Raw genomic sequence first — 19,384 nt, 5'->3', positions numbered from 1 at the left:
GCAGCATACACTGTTGCATGTTGTTACAGAATTCTTGCATTCATTCATTCACTCAAAAAGTAAACAACATCAGGTATATTTGATTGCACGACCGCTAATGCAACAACTCATGATTAAAATGAACATTTAAATTGGTTTTTCACAAGAAATGGCCAACTGCTCTCTCTGGACATACATGTGAAAAGGTACGTTATAAAAGTCCAAACAGGAATCCAATGACCAGCAGGTGAAGCAGGAGAAAGTAACCCCATATCATCTTCCGGATTCCTGGGCGCATGCGCATCACGCGATTCAAAGTTCGACTGGAAAAGCAGAGGTATTCCCTGAAGTACACACATTACAACGTGACACTACAACCACCCAACACAAAGCTACAATACCCAACAATTACATACATACCTGTTCATATACATTATGCAACATATTGTATTGTTTAGCTGTTTTCCGAAACACTTGTCAAATTCTCAGTTATCTGGTGGCGCCCTGTATTTATTGGTAGAAGATAGACCCCATACACAATGTACATGGGAAGAGACCACCGACTTTCCGAAAGTAAACTGGGAAACTATCTTACTTACCGGCGCGAGCGGGATTTGAACTCGCGCGACCAGAGGTTAGAGGCCGTGTGATTTTGAGCGCGATGCTCTAACCACTCAGCCACGGAGGCCCCATACATACTAGTACCTCTATATGCATACATTGCTAGAAAGGAACATCCGCAGCAATGTTATGTGTGTCCATCCTAACCCATCCCAATAAAAAAATATTTTAAAAGAGGTATAGCGCATTTGCTGACGAAACGGCCGACTCCGAAATCTAAATGAAAAACACCGGTTTCCAATAATAGACTGGCGTGTTATATTTAAATATAAGGCCGACGTTTTTTATGTTTCGTTAACCGAGATAAATAACTACCGCAGTTTAGCATTACTGACATTTATATGAGTCATTCTTAAATCAATAAACCATTTTCTTATTTGGAATGATGAACAGTACAATATTTTCATAGGTGCATTCATATTACACAACAATCCTTTTACATATGGCATTACTTAACTCACTGTCTTTTTCTGACATAACTGCAGCACATTTAATAGATTTCATCAGTTCAGATGCTTTTGGTTGATAATTCGAGTCTTTAGTTTTGCTTAAATATCATATGATAGTTGCTACATGAGTTTTTATATTTACTTTTGAGAAGTCAAACTGTATAACAGTTCTTTTCCTCCCTTGACCTATATTTACTTATTACATGATGTGCATTTGTGCCCTCTTTCCTGTAGTATTTGTTTAGCTTTTCTTCAGCAACATTACGGTTTAAAAATCCTGTGCAAACAGGAACATGTTAGTGTAAACAAACGGAACTACAGTGATCTTGGAATAAATTCCCTTTCTTTAAGTCATATTAACCTTGCAAATATTGGAAGTTATGATGAAAATGATTAATGTTTGTTATAATATATGTATCACATTTATAACACACACACACCCTCTCAAGAAAACGACCTCAAAAAATGAAAAGCCAAAAAAAAAAAATAGATTGGGAAAATATTGGACTTGAACTCGGAATGTATGGTTTAAGTGTAAGATTACCGAGCACCTAAATCACTAGGCCACCCAGACATGTAAGTTTAAAGGTTTAACGTTTGACAGGCTATTAAATCTCAAGGTAAATTATGAGAACGATTTTTTCATATTTTATCCATTTTCAACAAGAAGGCCACCTTAAACCAAATTTCCTCAAATGGATTTATGTACAGTCTTACTCAAGTAAAACAATTCCAGTGTTTTATTTCTGGTTTAGGGTGGCCTTTTGCAACAGTTTGCAATTTTGTTATGCCCATTACTTTACATCTACTAGATACTCTATATAATCACGGTGATGTTTATGCTTATCAAATCAAGATACTATCAACATATAGATATCTTTATTAAGTAATTTGGGTTAGCACAAGTATAAACTGACATTTTATAGCAGAATATTTGCAAAAAATGATATTCAAGAAAAAAGTATTTGTGTAGGCGAAATTGCATACCAAGTGCGCTATACTCCTTTCGTGATTTTATATAAAATCCACATCGATAATTCAACGGATATATTCCCATACGGCTTATACTGTTTATTACCTTACCTAGAACATGGCAAAGTAAATAATGCTGTAAAAACATACGGTATCAAAAGCATAATGTGAATAATCCACTTACCGACGCACTCTAAGCCAATTCCACACCCTCTGTCCATAACCAGCCTCGCTACGCACTACAGGAAGAAATCAACAACGCATTTCATTACATTCTACCACGGTTATTACAAAGATGAAAGAAATACGTAATAACTAATTATGCAATACAAGAATATTTAACAAAACATTATGTTACTTTCTACCACGGTTATTGCAAAGATCAAAGGAATGACAGGGTCATTATTATGGAATATACCTTAATATGTGAGACTTTATTATGTACTACAGGAATAAATCAACAAAACTTTAGTGTAATGCATATATTATCATTTTCTTTAGTTAGCACCTGGGACCTTTCGGTTTCATGTTTCTAGCCCGCCTAAACATTACAACGTTAAATAGTTTATCTGTTCCTAGTCCGCCTAAATCTTACAACGTTAAATAGTTTATCTATTCCTGGCCTAAACCTTACAACTTTAAATAGTTTATCTGTTTTTAGTCCGCCCAAACATTACAACGTTAAATAGTTTATATGTTTCTAATCCGCCTAAACATTACAACTTTAAATAGTTTATCTGTTTCTAGCTCGCCTAAACCTTACAACGTTAAATAGTTTATCTGTTCCTAGTCCGCCTAAACCTTACAATGTTAAATAGTTTATTTGTTACTAGCCTAAACCTTAAAACTTTAAATAGTGTGTATGTTTTTAGCCTAAGTTTTACAACGTTAAATTGTTTATATGTTCCCAGCATAAATCTTACAATGTTAAATTGTTTATCTGTTCCTAGTCTGCCTAAATATTACAATGTTAAATAGCGTATATGTTCCTAGCCTAAGTTTCACGCCAACACTTTACAACGTTAAATAGATTATCTGTAATCATGACTAAATGACAAAACAGATAAAGACTGAGATCCTGTCTCAGGTCAGAGCCCACGACGTCATGACAAAAACTAATAGTAAAAGTTGACATTGTTCAATAGCCAGCATTGTATCTATGCGTAGCAAATGTTGTGACTATCTAACAATGAAGTTACAAGGTTTGAGGTTACTATAGAAATGATATAAACCACTTACTCAGCATGGGACTTGCTTCTAGGATTCTCTCCTCATCATCATCTTCAATTTGGAGATTGATCTAAAGAAAAGTGATCACTTATTAACAAACTTAAGAGTGTGCAATACATTAAATTAAACTGTGAGCAAGTAAAACATCATGTCACTTATGATAAAGATCGACATCTCTTACTTTCCCTTGATGTGATTGTTTAGAGAGTATACATCTGGCAAATCAACTATTTCTCTTTCTCCCATAATAATATTCCTTTTATAGAGAACATTTTAAAACAACAATTCTTTGGTCAAAATATGGCTTATCCTGACCCCCCCCCCCCCCCCCCCGAGTATATTTCATGAATAACAATTTCAATTGAAATCAAAATTCATCATATAATAATTCATTAATGACAATCAAAACAGAAGATTTTTGAAACAAAGAGGCGTTTCAGATTGATTAATGTTTCGGTCCACAATAATAGTATTACTTGTCATGAATACATTACACAAAAGTGCCATTACCTGCTTGTTTTCTGCTACAAGCCGGGCCTGCTCCTGCATAGTGTTCAGGGCCTCCTCCAGCTGGAGTCGTTGTTCCCTCTCCATCTGCAGCGACTTCTCCAGGGCGTGGTGCTGGTCGTGTAGTCGTTCCCGAGTTAGCTCCGTCTCCTGCAATCTATATATAATGGATGCCAGATCAAAATTCAATGATGGTAGAGTTACAATTTAAGTCATAATCATATATGTAGCTACAGAACGTGAAATTCAATCACTAAAATGATTAACATAAATATGAATTAATGGATATATTCGAGAAGAATGTTTCATTGTTTGTTTTACATCCCATCAAGAATGTTTCACTCATATTGAGACGCCATCAGTTGTGGGTGAAGTATCACTAATTTAGATCTATGCTTAATACGCAGGGTTGTAGGAGTGGGAGTTCTTTTAACTTACCAATGTCTGCCACGAGACGGGACCTTTGTTATAAAGGTCATATCAGAAAGACCCATGCTTCTCACTTCTAAATGCCAAACGTTTGGCTAAGGATCAATCAGTACCTATGCTTACACATTAGGTTTGACGCAACCAAGGTGTCACGGGACTCGAACTTACAACATCCCGGTTACAAAGCAAATGCTCTGACACTGAACTACCACATCCAGTCTTATCATGAAGCATGAGTGTACTACAGTCAATATAAGATGACAGAGAACATGGCAAAACGATAGAATTCCATTAACAATTATGGCATTGCAATCAAAACTTTCATGAAAAAGACGATATTAACCAGCGTAATAATAGTATTGCCAGTAGAACAATTATCAAATACATACTTAGAGCCAGCAGAACAATTATCAAAATACATACTTAGAGTGAAGTTGTCTGATTTCATCCATTTCGTCTGTGTCAGGGGCAGACATGTTGATTTTAGTTTCTTCTGGAACAATTCGCTGCTCTGAAACTGCAGTTATTTCTACTGAAGAAGCCCGTTGCATGGCCATGTTAATGGTCTTTGTTTCTGATTCTATCATCTAAAAGTACAGCAGTTTACCAAGTAATAATAACATGCTTAACAGGAATAGGTCTCAATGTTTGATGCATAATAATGTGGATTCATTTTTTAAAGAAATGAATGAATACGTCGCATCTTACCTTGGACTGAAGTGACATGTGCGTCTGATAAAGGATTTTGTATTGCTGTTGTAAAGAACGCAGCTCATTCTCCTTTTCTCTTAATTATTTCGATAGGTTCCCAAGCTGAACATTAAGGTAACTTCTGTCTTCAGCCAGCTGGCTTACCTACGTTTATAAATATGAATTATTTTATCCCATGCCAATATGTTATGAATGACATTTGTGTTTTTATAACGGATTCTGATAGAAAGTGCAGTGCTAGATTCGATACATGTAATTCACATGTTTACCAAACCTTACCTGCATAGCCATTTGTTGGCACCTTGCATCTCTTTGCTGAAGTCGATGAGCCATTTGGTTGAGTTCGATTTGTATTTTGTTTTTCTGATCCATGGCTGTTGAAAACTGTCCTTGAAGTCGTTGATAGTCTGCATGAAAGTTGTCCATCTGCATCTGTCCACCATGTGAAATGCCTAACTGAGCCCTCAAAGTCCCATTATCAAATTTAAGTTGTTATATCTGTCCCTCGGCTGCCAGCAGTTCGTGACTAATGTTAGAATTATTCTGAGCAAGATCTTCACACTTCTTCTCTAGCTGTTGTATATTACTCAGCAGTGTCTCCTTTTCTCTTATTGCATGCTCTCTCTCTTCCTTAATGTATGATGATTCATGGTTAGTGTTGTTTTGTAAATCCCGGTGTAAGTCTTCAATTTTCTTAACCATCTCACTGTTCTCTGTCAACAACTTATGATACTGGTCGCTTAGAGATTCGTACTCTTTCTTCACTTCATTAAACATCTGACTCTGAACTTTCAGATGTCCCATTTCTCCCTTCATTTCCTCATTTTCAGTTGTGAGTAAATTAAAGTCTTCCATCAGAGATTCATACTGTTCTTGCTTTTCTTCCAGCTCCTTCTCTATATTGCTTGGAGCTGATCTAGAATGCATAACATCTTCCTTCCTCCCAAAAGATTCGATGCGCATTGTTGATAGTTGAGATTTTAAATGATCATTTTTCGTTTGACTTGCTTCGAGTTGATTTCTCAGGACTTTTATTGCGTCATCATCTGCCATACTGACATTGGATGGGCCACTTTTCCTCATCGACTCTACTTCTGCTCTTAAATTTTGATATTCATGCTGAAGTTTGTCAAACAAAATTGCTTTGTAATCTGACCCATTTTCACTTCTCAGCTTCTCATTTTCGGACATTGTCTCATTCAGTTCTTCTTTGATAAGCTCCAACTCCTCTTCAAGTTCTTGCATCCTATTTGATGTTTCTGTACCCGCACCAGAAATTGTATCCGTAGATTTGCTTTCATCTCGTTTCAAGACTTCTAGTTCTGTCTTTAGTTTATCATTTTCCTTTTGAATTATTTCGACCTGGTTATATTTCTCCCTGATTAAATTCAATTCCTTCTTCAATCGTTCATTCTCTGTTGCTGATTGGTGGAGTTCTTCTCTTAACAATCTAGTCTGGTCTTCTACTCTCTTAAGGGATTTCTCTGTATCAGTATCATTTGAAGATTTCAGATTTTGAAGGTATTCATACTTCATCGCTAAAGCAGTATATTCCTTTTGCAAGCTGTCAAACATGGAAGCTTTAATGGCAGTTGTACTGAGTTCTCCTCTCAAGTTGTCTATTTCGGTCGCAGTCTCATTTAATTCCTCTCGGAAGGAATCCACTTGGTCCTCTAGGTCTTTATTAATTTCCATTTTCTTATCCAGCTCTTCTTTTAGAGAGATGATATCTTCATTCAGCGTATGTTGTGAGGGATTATTTTGGTTTTGTCTGCTTTGTTCTAGTTCTGCCTGAATCTTCTCTTTTTCCTTTGTTGTCAGGTTTAAGTCCGAGTTCTTCCTGTCAAGTTTAGATCTCACTTCTTCTAGCTCTTCTTCCAAAGATTCGACTTCTTCTAACCTCCATTCCATTGCCCCGATTTTTTCTTTAAGTCCTTTGTTTTCATTTAAAACTTCCTTTAACTTCAGATCAAGCGACTCATATTCATCTTTTAAGGCATTCTTTTCTTTCTTCATTTCTGAAACATCTTCTTTAAATCCATCAATTTCTTCCTGCATCTGTTCACGTTCGTTTTCAAACTCCTTTACTCTTTCTAATAGATTTTGGATTTTTGTCTCACTTTCATGCGCAGTTCTCGTCTCTTGTTCCAGTTTGGAATTTGTCTCTCTCATCCTAGCCACAATATCCTTAAAACTTTTATTTTCAACCTCCAATGAGTCACAGAGCATTACACTGTCTTCTAACTTTCTCTCTAGTTCTATTTGTTTTCGCTCTGCACTTATTAAAGAACATTTTAAATCACTCATTGTAAGCATTTCATTTTCATATTCAGAAATCTTATCCTGAAGTTCCCTTTTTCTAGAATCATTGATTTCCTCTTTGCTCAATAAAGATGTTATCTGAGTCTGCAGTTCTGAGTTCATTTCCATCAGTGTTTTAAGTTCACTTTCCTTCTTTTGGAACATCTCATCATTTTGTTGTAAGTCATTTTTCAACAGATCTATCTCACCAATTAACCGTTTTTCACTCTCAGATTGTTTTCCTATAGTGGTCTCCAACATGCCCTCATTCTCTTTCAGTTTCTCAATTTCAGAGATATACCACTGGCTAGTCTCAACTTCTTTCCTGCGTGTTTCCTCCAGTTCTTGAATTCGGAGTGCAAGTTCTTCTTTTAAAGTGTTATCAGCAGCATTGTCTTCTTTGGTAACTTGTGCAGAACTGTCCTTCAAAACACTGACCTCCTCTTGAAGCTTATCACACTTTGTTTTGAAGGCTTTCAACTTCACCAACATCTTCTCACATTTTCCTTCTGATGACTTTAACTTGCTATGTATTTGCTCATAAGCATCTTCCACTGATTTAAGTTTTTCCTTAGTGGTTTGCAGCTCGGTTTCGTCACGTCTATCATTTGCTGAGGACTGTCTTAAATGTTCTTCCTCCTTTAGTTCAGTTTTTTCTGGAAATTCAGTGGAAAGTTTGTGAGCTGAAGATGCGGTAAAAGTTTCTTGTGAAGCAGCTGAGAGACGTTCAATTTCAGCCTTTAGAACCTCGCTTTCAGACTTATATGTTTCATTTTCATTTACCAGACTGCTGTATTTTTGCTTGTATTCAACCAAGTCATCTTCCATTTTGCTGCATTTAGCATTTGATATATCACAGCCACTTTTCAATGCATCGTTTTCTTTCGTGAGATTTTCTACTGCTAACTTTAGATCCGAACAGGTGGAATCCCTTACACTCTCGCGCTCTGTCATTTCTTCAATGGTAGACTTTAGATGTGCAACCTGAGCGAGTAGATCATGATTGCTGTCTTCAATTTCTTTCAGCTGCTGGGAGATGATCAATTTTTCATCATTGACTTGGCTATATTTTTCCTGTACAGTGTGTAGTCTTTCTCGTTCGTCTTCAATCAGCTTCTCCATTTCACTGATTTGTTGTTCTAATTCCTTTCTTTGTGTTCCCTGTTGTAAGGCTTCTGCATTATTGACCTGTAGTCGCAATGAAGTTAACTGACTGCTTACAAAATTCTGTAAAGCAATCAGAATGCCTTCAATGTTTTGCACATTGCATTCATCTCCTGTCACTTCACGATAACATCCTTTCACATTGTGTATTATTGAAGATAGTTGGTCCTCTTTTTCAGAAACCAAATTTGTAAGGGACATAATTCTCTCATTCTGCGTCTCTAACTCTTTGCTAATTGACTGAATGGATTCCTCTAGTTGTCCTTTCTCAAGCTCAGCTGAACGGAGACTATCGTGAAGACTGTTCACCATTTCACTTTTAGAGCGAACCTCCTGCTGTAACGATTGCAATAAACAGTCAAGTTCATTACTTTTGCGATCAAATTCTTCAATTTTTTTATCCTTCTCTACAAGTTGCATGTCCAGGTTTTTTAGTTTTTGAGACAATTCAGTAACCATGCTGTATTTTTCGTTACTTTGCACCAGCTGTTCCAACTGACTCTCCACATCATTAATCATTTTATCTTTTGTTGCGATATCCTTTGCTGTCTGGTCGGCTTGTGCTTGTAAATTCACACATTCTTCAGATTTGTCTTGAAGCAAGCCTTGTATTTGCGTCTTTTCTTCCTCTAGTGTAACCATCTGAGAATGCATCTCTGATTTCTGAGATTCGGCTTTAATAATGTTCTCAGTCAGCCTCTCTGTTTCCATGTGTAGCTTGTCATTTAGTTTTCTATTTGCAGTTTCTAAATCCTGAATAGTTTTATCACTATTGGTTAATTTCAAGCTCAGTGAACTCAACTCGCTTACTCGATTTTCAAGTTCTTCCTGAATCACAACAAGATCTTTCTCCCTTGTCATTAACAAGTCCTCACATTCAGCCAGTTTCTGATTTAAATCATCTACAGCTGTTAGTTTCTCCTCTAATATATGAATTGATGATTCATCCGCCATAATTTTCTGCTTAAGGTTGATCGATCCTCTTGTGATGTCATAGGTTTTTGTAAAATCTTTATCTATTTAAATTTTGCACATGATTGAAATATATCTTTCAGAGGAACTTTATTCACTGAATAAAATAAAAAAAAAATGGTAAACTTTTGATACTGAAAAAGTTTTAAATTTCCATAGATAATCAATTATCTATAATTTTAAAAATGTTGTCAAGGGCAATAACTCCTATGCTGGAATTTCCTCTACTGCATGTCTATGACACAATGCTTTCCTTAATATCCACAATTAATTTTTATTAGAGGGCGAAGCCCTCTCACGGCCCGAAGGGCCGTGAGAGCGGAGCTCTCCTTATAGGTAACACGTATATACATGTTTAAAAGGAAAATATATGAAAATAATGAAAAATTAAACCATACGTATGGAACTTGAAAAGTTTGGTAGCAATGGCGTCGATTCGAATATTAGTACGTGGACATGTATTCCTCCATTTTGAATCTCGTCTACCCTGGTTCAAACGCTATGTTTGTAAATTTGCTAAATAACGACGCTGAATATGACGTCACAATGTACTGTTTACATCAATTGCGTTATATTTCCAGCGATCAATATATAGGCGGATCAAATGTCCAAAATTAGGATGCTTTGATGAAGCTCTGTCCTCGTGCTAACTTTGGGTTGATTTTTGTCTTGTTTAGGATATAGATACTAATGCCAATACTTTTTGCTTCGCCCTCAAGCACGGTCACGTCGTAAGACATATTATATCTATGAATTATCAGATTTCTTAAACTGTTGACATTTAAAATTTGTCATTTCAACAAGTTTTTATTAATTTTCATCATTCTGTTTAACGAAAATGTGCAATTTTTTTATGTTGATATATACTTCTGCTTTTGTATGTCTGACATCTTTAAAAGGGTGGCAACATACACATTTTCTTTGGTTATTGATTAGATTAAACTATATTGAGTGGAAATTAATACAGTTTTTCCACTTTTAACCATTAATATTGATAAGTCACATGAGGATCGACCCACCTTAAGCTCGGTTACTAAAAGACTTTCTTTCTCTTCAGTACCAGCATCCGTTTTGATGTCATTAGATTCATTTTCGAAATGTCCTTTCTTCTCCAGTTCAGCCCTTAGAGACTTAATTTCGGTTTCCATGTCTTCCTTTTTGCTAGTAGATTGTTGGAGTTGAAATTTTAATTTTTTGGCTGTTGCTAATGCCTTACGGAAATGTAAATCCTTGTCTTCATACTGCTTTTTCAGCTCTTGATATTCCTGTTCTTGTTTGGCACACGTCTCCTTCAATGATTCTTTCATTTTATCTGCCTGGTCAAGTTGATTGAGACGTTCCTCCATTTCTTGCATGTTTTCTAAAAGTGATGCGATTTTCTCATCTTTTTCTTTAAGTTTCTTTAGCATCATTTCCTCATCGGAATTCTTATTGTCAATCAAGCTTGATAGTATATTTTCTTTCTCCTCCATCGAACTGGCCAGTTCATCAGAAGTCAATTTTAATTTCTGCAATTGTTCCATCTCTTTTCCAAGATCAGCTGTCCTCTGTTTTTCTTGATGAAGTTCGTCGATCACAGATTGAATTCTACTTTCAAGTGATTGATTTTTCTTTTTTTCTTGGTCTACTTCATCGGAGAGTGTCTTACATTGTAGTGACAAATAGATTTCACTTTCCTGAAATTTTTCCCGTTCACTTTCAAGTACTTTATTTGATTCTGAACACTGTTGTTGAAGATCACAAACCTGCAGTCGATATTGTTCACATTCGGCCTTTATATCTTTCTCTGATAGTTCCAGTGCATGGATCTGTTCTTGCAGGTTCACTATGGTTGTTCTTGATGTTTCAATTTCCTCTCTGAAATTTCCAGTTGACTGTTCTTGTTCTGCTGACATTGCCTGTACTATTCCACTGAACTTTTCTACGGATTCTTCTGTGTTCTTTAGTTTGGACTTCAACAGACTTAGTTCCTCCATTCTTTCACACAAAGACCTCTGAAGTTGGGAGTTCTCAGCCGACAATACTTCTACGCTTTGTTGAGCCTCTGTCAATCTGTCCATTACCATTTGTTTGTGACTATCATTTTCACTTTGGCTTTTCCTTGCATGCTCCAGATTAAGCTCCAGTTGAGAGCATTGGTCCGTAAGCTGTTGCTTACAGAGCTCCAGTTGAATTATTTTCTCCCCGAGTTGCTCTGTCGTTTCATTTGCCTACAAAAGAGATTAAAATGTTATCAATACTGAAAATCATATACGATAAATCATAGAATGTGTCCTCTGACATATAAAACTTTCATATATAAATCCAATCCATTACGGTAATATTTTACTGAATATTTAAATTACCAGTTCATAAAATCTTTAGAAATAATGATAGACAAAAACAATAATTATATATGGTAATATATGTATAATATAGTATATATTCATAATATATATATATATATATATATATATATATATATATATATATATATATATGGCATATACACATGTATGTATGTATAATTCTACATGTAATTCTGCTGTAACTTGTTTACCGATTAGATACTGAATTCCGACTACAAAAATAGATAAATATGGAATACAAGAGTGCAAAGCAATATTTTCCACTACTTTATATACTATTTACCAATGATAAATACAATAATAACGATTTATACATTTTGTGTTTGATTATTCATTCGGCAAGCTAATTAAATTTAAAGACTATTTCAATGGGGGGGAAAACACCACTAGAAGAGTATTTTCAGAAAACGATTGCTGAAATCGTAAAATTGTTTCTGGCAGCTATTTAAATCACACATAATATACGCTTTTTTTCTTCAAAATCTAATTAGTCATAAAAATAAATCTCACTTTTAAAATTCGACTTCGACATGAATGTTTCAACTCCCAACCAGTTAGTAAATGTATAGGAATAAGTAAGTATTAGTATCAAGTCATCCTGGCATGCAGCAGGTGTACATACATATCGCCGAAGTTAGTAAGAAATGAACGGAAGCTGGCTATGGAAAGTCTATAGAGCATAGAAACTAATCACAACACCGAAAAGATAGTGTTAGCACAAGTGCAGTTCTACATAATCTCTTACATCTTGAGTTGTGTCGGATGTTTTCATTAGTTCCGTTGATTTGGAAGAAGGCACAGCACCCAGCAGCTTTTCTGAGGATATTTTAATGATAGGCTCAACTACAACATTAGAAATTTCAAATGTTTCTTCGGCGTGTTTATTCAAAGCTCCAGCCTCTCTTTTCATCACAGAACATGTATTTTGCAGATACCACAATTGTTGCTCTTTTTCCCCTACAACACTATGAAGGTGTTGGTTTTCTTCATACAAACGATTTACTTCTTCTTTCAAATTGATTAGCTTATCCTGCTCAATTTGCAGCTGATTCTTAGTATTACAATTTTCCTCCAATTCCTCTTTTGTAATCGAAAGTTCTTCGTGTATTGTTTTCAAGCTCTCCTTTAAAGTGACAATTTCCTTTTCTAAATCATTTTGCAAAGCCTCCGCTATATTTCCTTTCTTGTGCATTAAAGCAGTCTGCTTTTCCACAGAAATCTCAAGGTTAATTATACGAGTATTCTGTTCTTGAATTTTCTCTTCTGAAAATCGTATTGTATTTCGCAACTCTACTTTTTCAATTTCTTGTTTGGTATTCACTTCCAATGCAGTGCCCAATTGTTCATTCAAACGAGATTTTTCACCTTCTAGAATGTAAATTTTTTGTTTTTTCTCTTCAATTTGCTGTCTCATGTCTGTAATAGTCATTTCCCTTTGTCTCGCTTTTTCCTGATAAGAGTCATTCACTTCCTTCAAAACTTTTTCACAGTTATTTTTCTCCATTAAAATAACGTTACATCGTTCTTCTAGAGCAGATACCTTATCCTCTTGCTGTTTGCAATCGGCCTGCAGCTCGGCGAGTCTTTGACTAACAATATGAAGTTCATTTTCTTTCTCCTGATAGTAGTACTGGTATGCTTGGTTGGCTTCATTCAAACTTTGTATTGTTTGTTGTAAACCAATTACAGACTGCTGGTTTTCCTCGAAAGATGATGAAAAATGTTTGCACTTCTCTTCCTCCTCTTGCAAACGTTTTCGTAAATGTGTAATTGCCAAATCTTGTTCCTCCATCTTCGAGCTCCTAACGTTATTGGCTTCATCTAGTGCTTTTACAGTTTCTTCTATTTGCTCGCTTTGGCTATCATAAAGCATCTGTATATTCTGCATCTCGTTTCCTTGTCGAGATAAATTATCTTTCAACCGCGCAATCTGTTTCTCTAAACCTTGAGCAACTTGTGTCTGTTCAAGAATATCATCATTTTGTATAGTTGCTAGCTGTGAGCTGATATTTCTAATATGAGTTTCCTTTTCTTCCAGACTCTGTTGATGAGTTGCCTTTATTTTTTCTAATGACCGTACCATGTCTTCCAAGTCTTTCATTTTCTGCAATCTTGCATCATTAGCTTCGTTAAGAGATGACATACAAGACTCTTTCTCCTTCAATTTTGCTGTAATTTCTTCAAAGGACAGGCGAAGTTGAGAAAATTCTTTTTGAAGCATTGATAAAATTGCAACAGGACTGCTGGCTGATTCAAGCGCCTCATGATAAACAAATTCATGGTCCTCTCTGATCACTTCAAAAACTTCCTTCTTGAACATGTTGAGTTCAATAGCTACTAAACTTGAAGATTCCTCTAATTTTAAGCATTTATTTTCCAAATCGATATACTTTTGTTTCAATGCCAGGATTTGGTTTGTTTCTTCGCTTAACATTGATTCAAAATCTTTTACTCTCTGAAGCTGTTCAGTATTAAGAGTTTCTATGTGCTTGCGCAACTTCTGATTTTCATCTTGACTATCTTCTAACAGCTGACGCCATTCAATTGGATTGGTTGTGTGGGAGGTTGTCGATAGTTGTTCTGCATTGAGTCCATCTTTTTCTTCCAAGTCTTTTTTTGCTTGTTCGAGCTGCTTTATTTTAGCTTCCTTGCCTTTGCAAATTCTTTTTAATTTACATAATTCTTGTTCAAGAGATTTTTACACGTCAGTCTCTTTACCCTCTAATAACTTAGGCTCCTCAGTCATCGATATATCTTTTAAAGAATCAAGTTCTTCCTTCATATTGGCAATAATTGTGTCTTTTTCTATCGAAGACTTTTCCATTGCAGCCAGCGAAGATTCAATGCCTCTAAATTCTTTATCATACCAATCCTCCCAACCATATACCCTCTCTTTAAGACCAAACATATCTTCTTCTTTGGCATTTAGAAATTCTCTTAAGGAATGTAACTCTTCTTGCTGGTTTATGGCAAAATCCCTTCCATCAACAATTTCTTCGTCTCTTGATTGAATAACGTCTTTCAAATCTTCAATTTGCCTTTCAAGTTGCATCACTACCTCAGAATGCATAATTCTCTCTCTCCATTCATTATCAACCACACTAGAGTTCAAGGACAAATTGTCTGTACTTTCCCGTGCATTACTGCTTCCACTCTCATCACCTCTATTTTGCTCGTCTTTTTCCATGTTCTGAAGTTTGGCAATTTTAGCATCTTTGGCTTTACATAGCGTTTTCATCTTGGATAATTTGGCATTTAAAGCTGCGAGTTCTTTTTGATGGTTATCTTGCATTGAAAGAATTAAAGCTTGTTTTTTATCTAATGTTGTTATCAGCTGTTTAGGATTCAAATCCTCATATTCGGGGTCATTGTCTTCAGTGCTATCTTCTTGGATCTTTGGTTTGATGGCTAAGGACGGATTAGTTTCCTGACGTTCTATCAAATCGCTGACGATTGGGATTCTTTTTAGATGAGATTCATTTCCTTCCTCAAGCTTCTGACACCTGTTTTTCCAGTAATCAGCCTCTGAAGAAGATGCAGATAGTGACTGGATTTCAAGTTCCATATCCTTCTCTTGACGCTGCAAAAATTCAATAGTATTTTCAAGAGCAGAACATTTTTCTTCTAAGATGGAAATTTTCCTGTCACTTTCGATATTTCCTTCCGTGAATTCCCTGGTTCTATCTTCGACACTTTGATGTATGTCATGGATTGTCCGCTCGTGCTGTTTACAAACCTCCTCCCAACGAGTCATTCTTTCTAAATCTCCCTGCAGTAATTGTAATTCTTCTTCTTTTTGTCCGAGTTTTTCAGACAAATCGTTAATCCTTTCTTTCATCATAAGTAAATCTGTATCTTTTTCCGATATAATACTCTCTTGCTTTTCAACTATTTCTTGGAATTTACCAAGCTTTGTTAATTTTCCTTTTCCGACCTTTTTCATTTTCTCAGTTTCATAAATAATGTTTTCTTTTTCTTTTCTAACCTTTTCAAGATCTTCAGATAGTCGTTGAACTTCGTTTTCTGATTCGTGTAGCTTCTCTTCCGTTTGTAATAAAGAATGCTTAATTTTGCGACATTGCTCTTCGACTTCTTCCTTCTCCTGAAGCAATAAATTGTAACTTTCTTTACTTGTCTCCAATTCTCTGTTTAGTTTTTGAATCTCCTCTTTCATTTCTAAAGCATGTCTGAGATCAAGTTCGTTTTGTTCCAATTTTGAGCATTTTACCTTCAATTCTGTAATCGTTTTCAAATGATCTTCTAAATCACTTCTCAAACTTTGTTCAGTAGCACCAAGATCCTCAAGTTTTAAATTCATTTCAGAAATACTACCCTGCAGGATCACAACATCTGTTACTTTATCTGCAAGAAGTTTTTCTTGCATATTTATAACATCTTCAAACTTCTTTGCTTTCGCCTCTTTCCCTTTTCCCAGTTTTTGTAATTTCAGAATTTCTTGAGCATTAACCTCTTCTTTCTCAAGGCTACTTTCATATGATTTCTTGATTTCCTGGAGTTGATAATGAACTGATTTTAGTTCCTCTTCTTTCTTTTTTAACACCTCTTCCATTTTCTTGACTTTAGTATCTTTTCCTTTGGTCACCATGTTTAATTTTTTAGATTCTGTCACATGCTTTTCATGACTTTCCTCGAGACTAACAATTTTGGATTTCAAGATTTGGATTTCTTCATCCATTTTTTCAACTTTTGATTTCAAGGCAGTATTTTCTTCCTCAAGCTGAGAAGAAAACACATGTTGGCTCTGGTTGCGTTTGTTAAATTCCGTGTTCTGTTGTTGTAACAAATCTTTCAAATGGACCAATTCTCCATCAAATTTTATTATTTCTTCCTCTTTCTTTGCAATGAACTTTCTAAGTTCCTCTATCTCATCAATCCGCTCCTGACGCTGAATAGTAAATTTCTGAAGTTCCTTTTGTGCAATTTGTTCCTCATATCTTGCATCCTCTACTTTTTCATTCAGTTCATTCACACTTTCGCTTAAGATAAGTTTATCTGCTTCGTACTGACTCAGCAGTTTCTCCTGTTCTGTTACTATTTCGTCCAATTTCTTTAGTTTCACTTCCCTGCCTTTATACATTTTCTGCAACTTTTGATTTTCAATTCGCATACTTTCTCTTTCGTCAATAACCTCTTTTAACGTTGTTTCCAATTTTTCTACTTTATTTTCAAAATCCTTTCTGTCCCCCAGGTCTTGGTTGTTCATTTCTTGTGTCATTTTAGATATCTTGGCATCCTTTGCTTTACAAAGTTTCTGTAGTTTCTTAATTTCACTATTAAGTTTTTCAAAGTCTGTGTTCCTATCCTCTGCACTACTCAATGGTTTTTCAGTCAGCAGTTTGTGCGAGCTTCTCTGAATTTCTAACTCCTGTTGGAGTTTAACTATTCTAGATTCATACTCATTTGATTCCACTTTGTGTTGTAGTAAGCGATTCTCTTTTTCTTCAATAGAATTCCTCAGTTCAACATTCTCACTATTTTGCACCTTCACTTCCCTTTGCAACTCACACAACTCTCTTTGAACTTTTTCAAGTTTAATTGTAATATCTGACTTTTGCCTAATTAGGTTTTCTTGTACCGACAATAAATCACTTATTTTCTGATCGTTTTGGTCCATCGCTTCTTTAGAGTCTCTTCGGAGGTCCAGAATTATATTTTCTTTTTCATGTAGCTAAATAAAAATGAATTGAGACGATAAGTACGAATGAAGCCTCAAAAATAAATAGGAAAGCAGTTTTGTTAACATAAAACAATGCCCCATATCCCTAAGGTCGAATTTAGCACAGAAATTATCCTAACTATACTAACTGACAAAACTCAATGCACTACAATTCTCCTTTTTTCAATCACATGTAGAGTGATCTGGCCATAACTCTACGTTCTCATTGCCTTCAGTATCTGTATGTTCAAATTCAATAGGAATAAATGTAGCTCTAAAAACATGACGTGAAGAGACTAAATCCTGATGAAATCCTTCTTACTTACTCGTATATTTATATAACTCATATTTATACTTTACTATTAACGTTATCAGCAGACATTATCATTATTTTTATTTCTTAAAAAACTACTTTTCCTTTAATTGCAACTTTTTTAGGACAAGGATGACAAGTCTGAACAGGATTTACTGCCAAAATGTCATTTCTGTTTGTGTAACATGTACACATGTAGGTGAAGAGTTTATGACATTTCTTTTGAAGGAATTTGGTAATGGGGATCAGAGCAATGAAACTTTAATTTGGCATTTAAAAACTATCACTAGTGTCTTGATAATCGATCTTTAAAAATACCTTAACCCCAAATCAGAGGTTCCACTAAAACTATCCAACTAGAAATAATACAAAGTGTAAAATGACACCAATCCCTTTAAACCAGTCCTCTAAAGAAATCCTCCTAAAATACATCGATGATTTGTTGTTGCAAATTGGCAACAAAGTAGTGAAAAAATACTTGGGAGATGTTGTATTTCATTGTTTCATACTAACAGATTCCTTAAGATTTCTGATAAAACATCTTTCGAAATTTGTCATCTTGATTTGGAAAATACACGTCATAGAAATAAAATAATGCCAAAGGCTTAATTCAAGCGAAAATGAATAATTACTGTAAATGCTCAAACACATCATGACAGCTCTACTTTCATATTCTCTTAGTTCGAAACATATGTACGTTACCTGAAATTTCAGATCCTCGTTTGCATCCGTCAATGCATGGAACTGCTCTCTCAATTCGGAATACTCACTTTCGCATTTTGAAAGTTCTAAATCTACTTTCTCTTTCGTCTACAATATCTGCTTTAAACGAGTCTCTGTGTCTGTGGCTTTATGTGTCAATTCTTCATGAGATATTGTTATATCTTTCAAGGCACTATCTGCTTTCTGTAGCTCATCTTCCAGCGTTGTTTTCTCCTTATCCAGCTTGAGCATACTTCCTTTCATTGAGCTTATAAACTCCTCAAGTTTTTCAAGCATTGAAACGTTTCCATCTTGTTCATAGAATTCATCTGAAAACTCGAGTGAACTGTGTTCTGTTGTTTGTAACAACTTCCTTAATCCCTGTTCGTAACCGTCACACCGATGTTCCAAAACCTCGTTAGCTTCAGTTAGCTTCTGAAGTTTTGCTTGTTGATCATTCATCTCCTCCTTCATTTTCTTGTTTGTTGTCAAAGTAATCCCACTATTAGCATTTATACTGAGCAATGCTTGTTGCAGCTCCTCATATTCTGATAGCATTAAATAATGTTTACTGTTCACAGTTTCGACCTCACATCTTCCTTGTTTCAACTCTTCTTCAACACGATTCAGCTTTCTTGATTTGGCTTCTATTTGTTTAAGAAGGGAGGTGTTTTCTTCTGATATATTTAAAAGAAGATTTCTTTTCAATGTCAAGATCTCTGTGTTAACTAATCCAATCCATCCATCAATGTAAGTTGTTTCTTCGGCGTCATCTGTGCTTAGTGTTAGCTCTTTGAACAATGATTTCAACCACTTCAAACAAGCATCCAAAGCCTTGTTGTTCTTTTCTAACATCAATTCAAATTCTTCACATTGCAATCTATCATTTCTCTGCTTTTCTTTTCCTCTAAAATTTGCTTGCTTCAACATTTCATTTTACTTTGTGAGTTCTTCAATGGATGTTACTTGATAAGACATTTCCTCCTTCATTTTTCCCATGATGGCATTC

The 19,384-nt window shown here is 35.3% G+C and overlaps 2 protein-coding genes across 2 annotated transcripts; both read right to left on the bottom strand.

Moving 5' to 3' along the window:
* Window positions 1–4,982: 4,982 nt before the first annotated feature.
* LOC125672720 (putative leucine-rich repeat-containing protein DDB_G0290503) lies at window positions 4,983–14,245 on the bottom strand. The gene is made up of 4 exons (XM_056161091.1): window positions 12,429–14,245; window positions 10,355–11,545; window positions 5,178–9,326; window positions 4,983–5,042 (listed from the first exon to the last, which is right to left on the bottom strand). Exons 1-3 carry the CDS (start codon window positions 14,115–14,117, stop codon window positions 5,391–5,393), a joined length of 6,816 nt encoding a protein of 2,271 aa, XP_056017066.1. The 5' UTR covers window positions 14,118–14,245; the 3' UTR covers window positions 4,983–5,042; window positions 5,178–5,390.
* Window positions 14,246–14,366: 121 nt separating this feature from the next.
* On the bottom strand, window positions 14,367–18,478 carry LOC130053006 (golgin subfamily A member 6-like protein 25). Its single transcript, XM_056159429.1, has 2 exons — window positions 18,376–18,478; window positions 14,367–17,372 (listed from the first exon to the last, which is right to left on the bottom strand). The coding sequence occupies exon 2, from the start codon at window positions 17,316–17,318 to the stop codon at window positions 14,382–14,384; it is 2,937 nt and encodes a 978-aa protein (XP_056015404.1). The 5' UTR covers window positions 17,319–17,372; window positions 18,376–18,478; the 3' UTR covers window positions 14,367–14,381.
* Between the last annotated feature and the right edge of the window lie 906 nt (window positions 18,479–19,384).

This window comes from Ostrea edulis, chromosome 3, assembly GCF_947568905.1.
Source record: "Ostrea edulis chromosome 3, xbOstEdul1.1, whole genome shotgun sequence".
In the NCBI taxonomy this organism is placed as follows: Eukaryota; Metazoa; Mollusca; class Bivalvia; order Ostreida; family Ostreidae; genus Ostrea; species Ostrea edulis.
Note: the sequence above shows the minus strand (reverse complement) of the source record. Positions and strands in the feature narration are given on the sequence as shown.

Coding starts and splice junctions, on each gene's coding strand:
- LOC125672720 (XM_056161091.1), bottom strand. CDS start 14,117: ATGTTAAGCGAAGAAACAAACCAAATCCTGGCATTGAAACAAAAGTAT. Junction 11,546..12,428: donor CATCCGACACAACTCAAGAT/GTAAGAGATTAT, acceptor TCTCTTTTGTAG/GCAAATGAAACGACAGAGCA. Junction 9,327..10,354: donor TTTTAGTAACCGAGCTTAAG/GTGGGTCGATCC, acceptor ATCAACCTTAAG/CAGAAAATTATGGCGGATGA.
- LOC130053006 (XM_056159429.1), bottom strand. CDS start 17,318: ATGGACCAAAACGATCAGAAAATAAGTGATTTATTGTCGGTACAAGAA.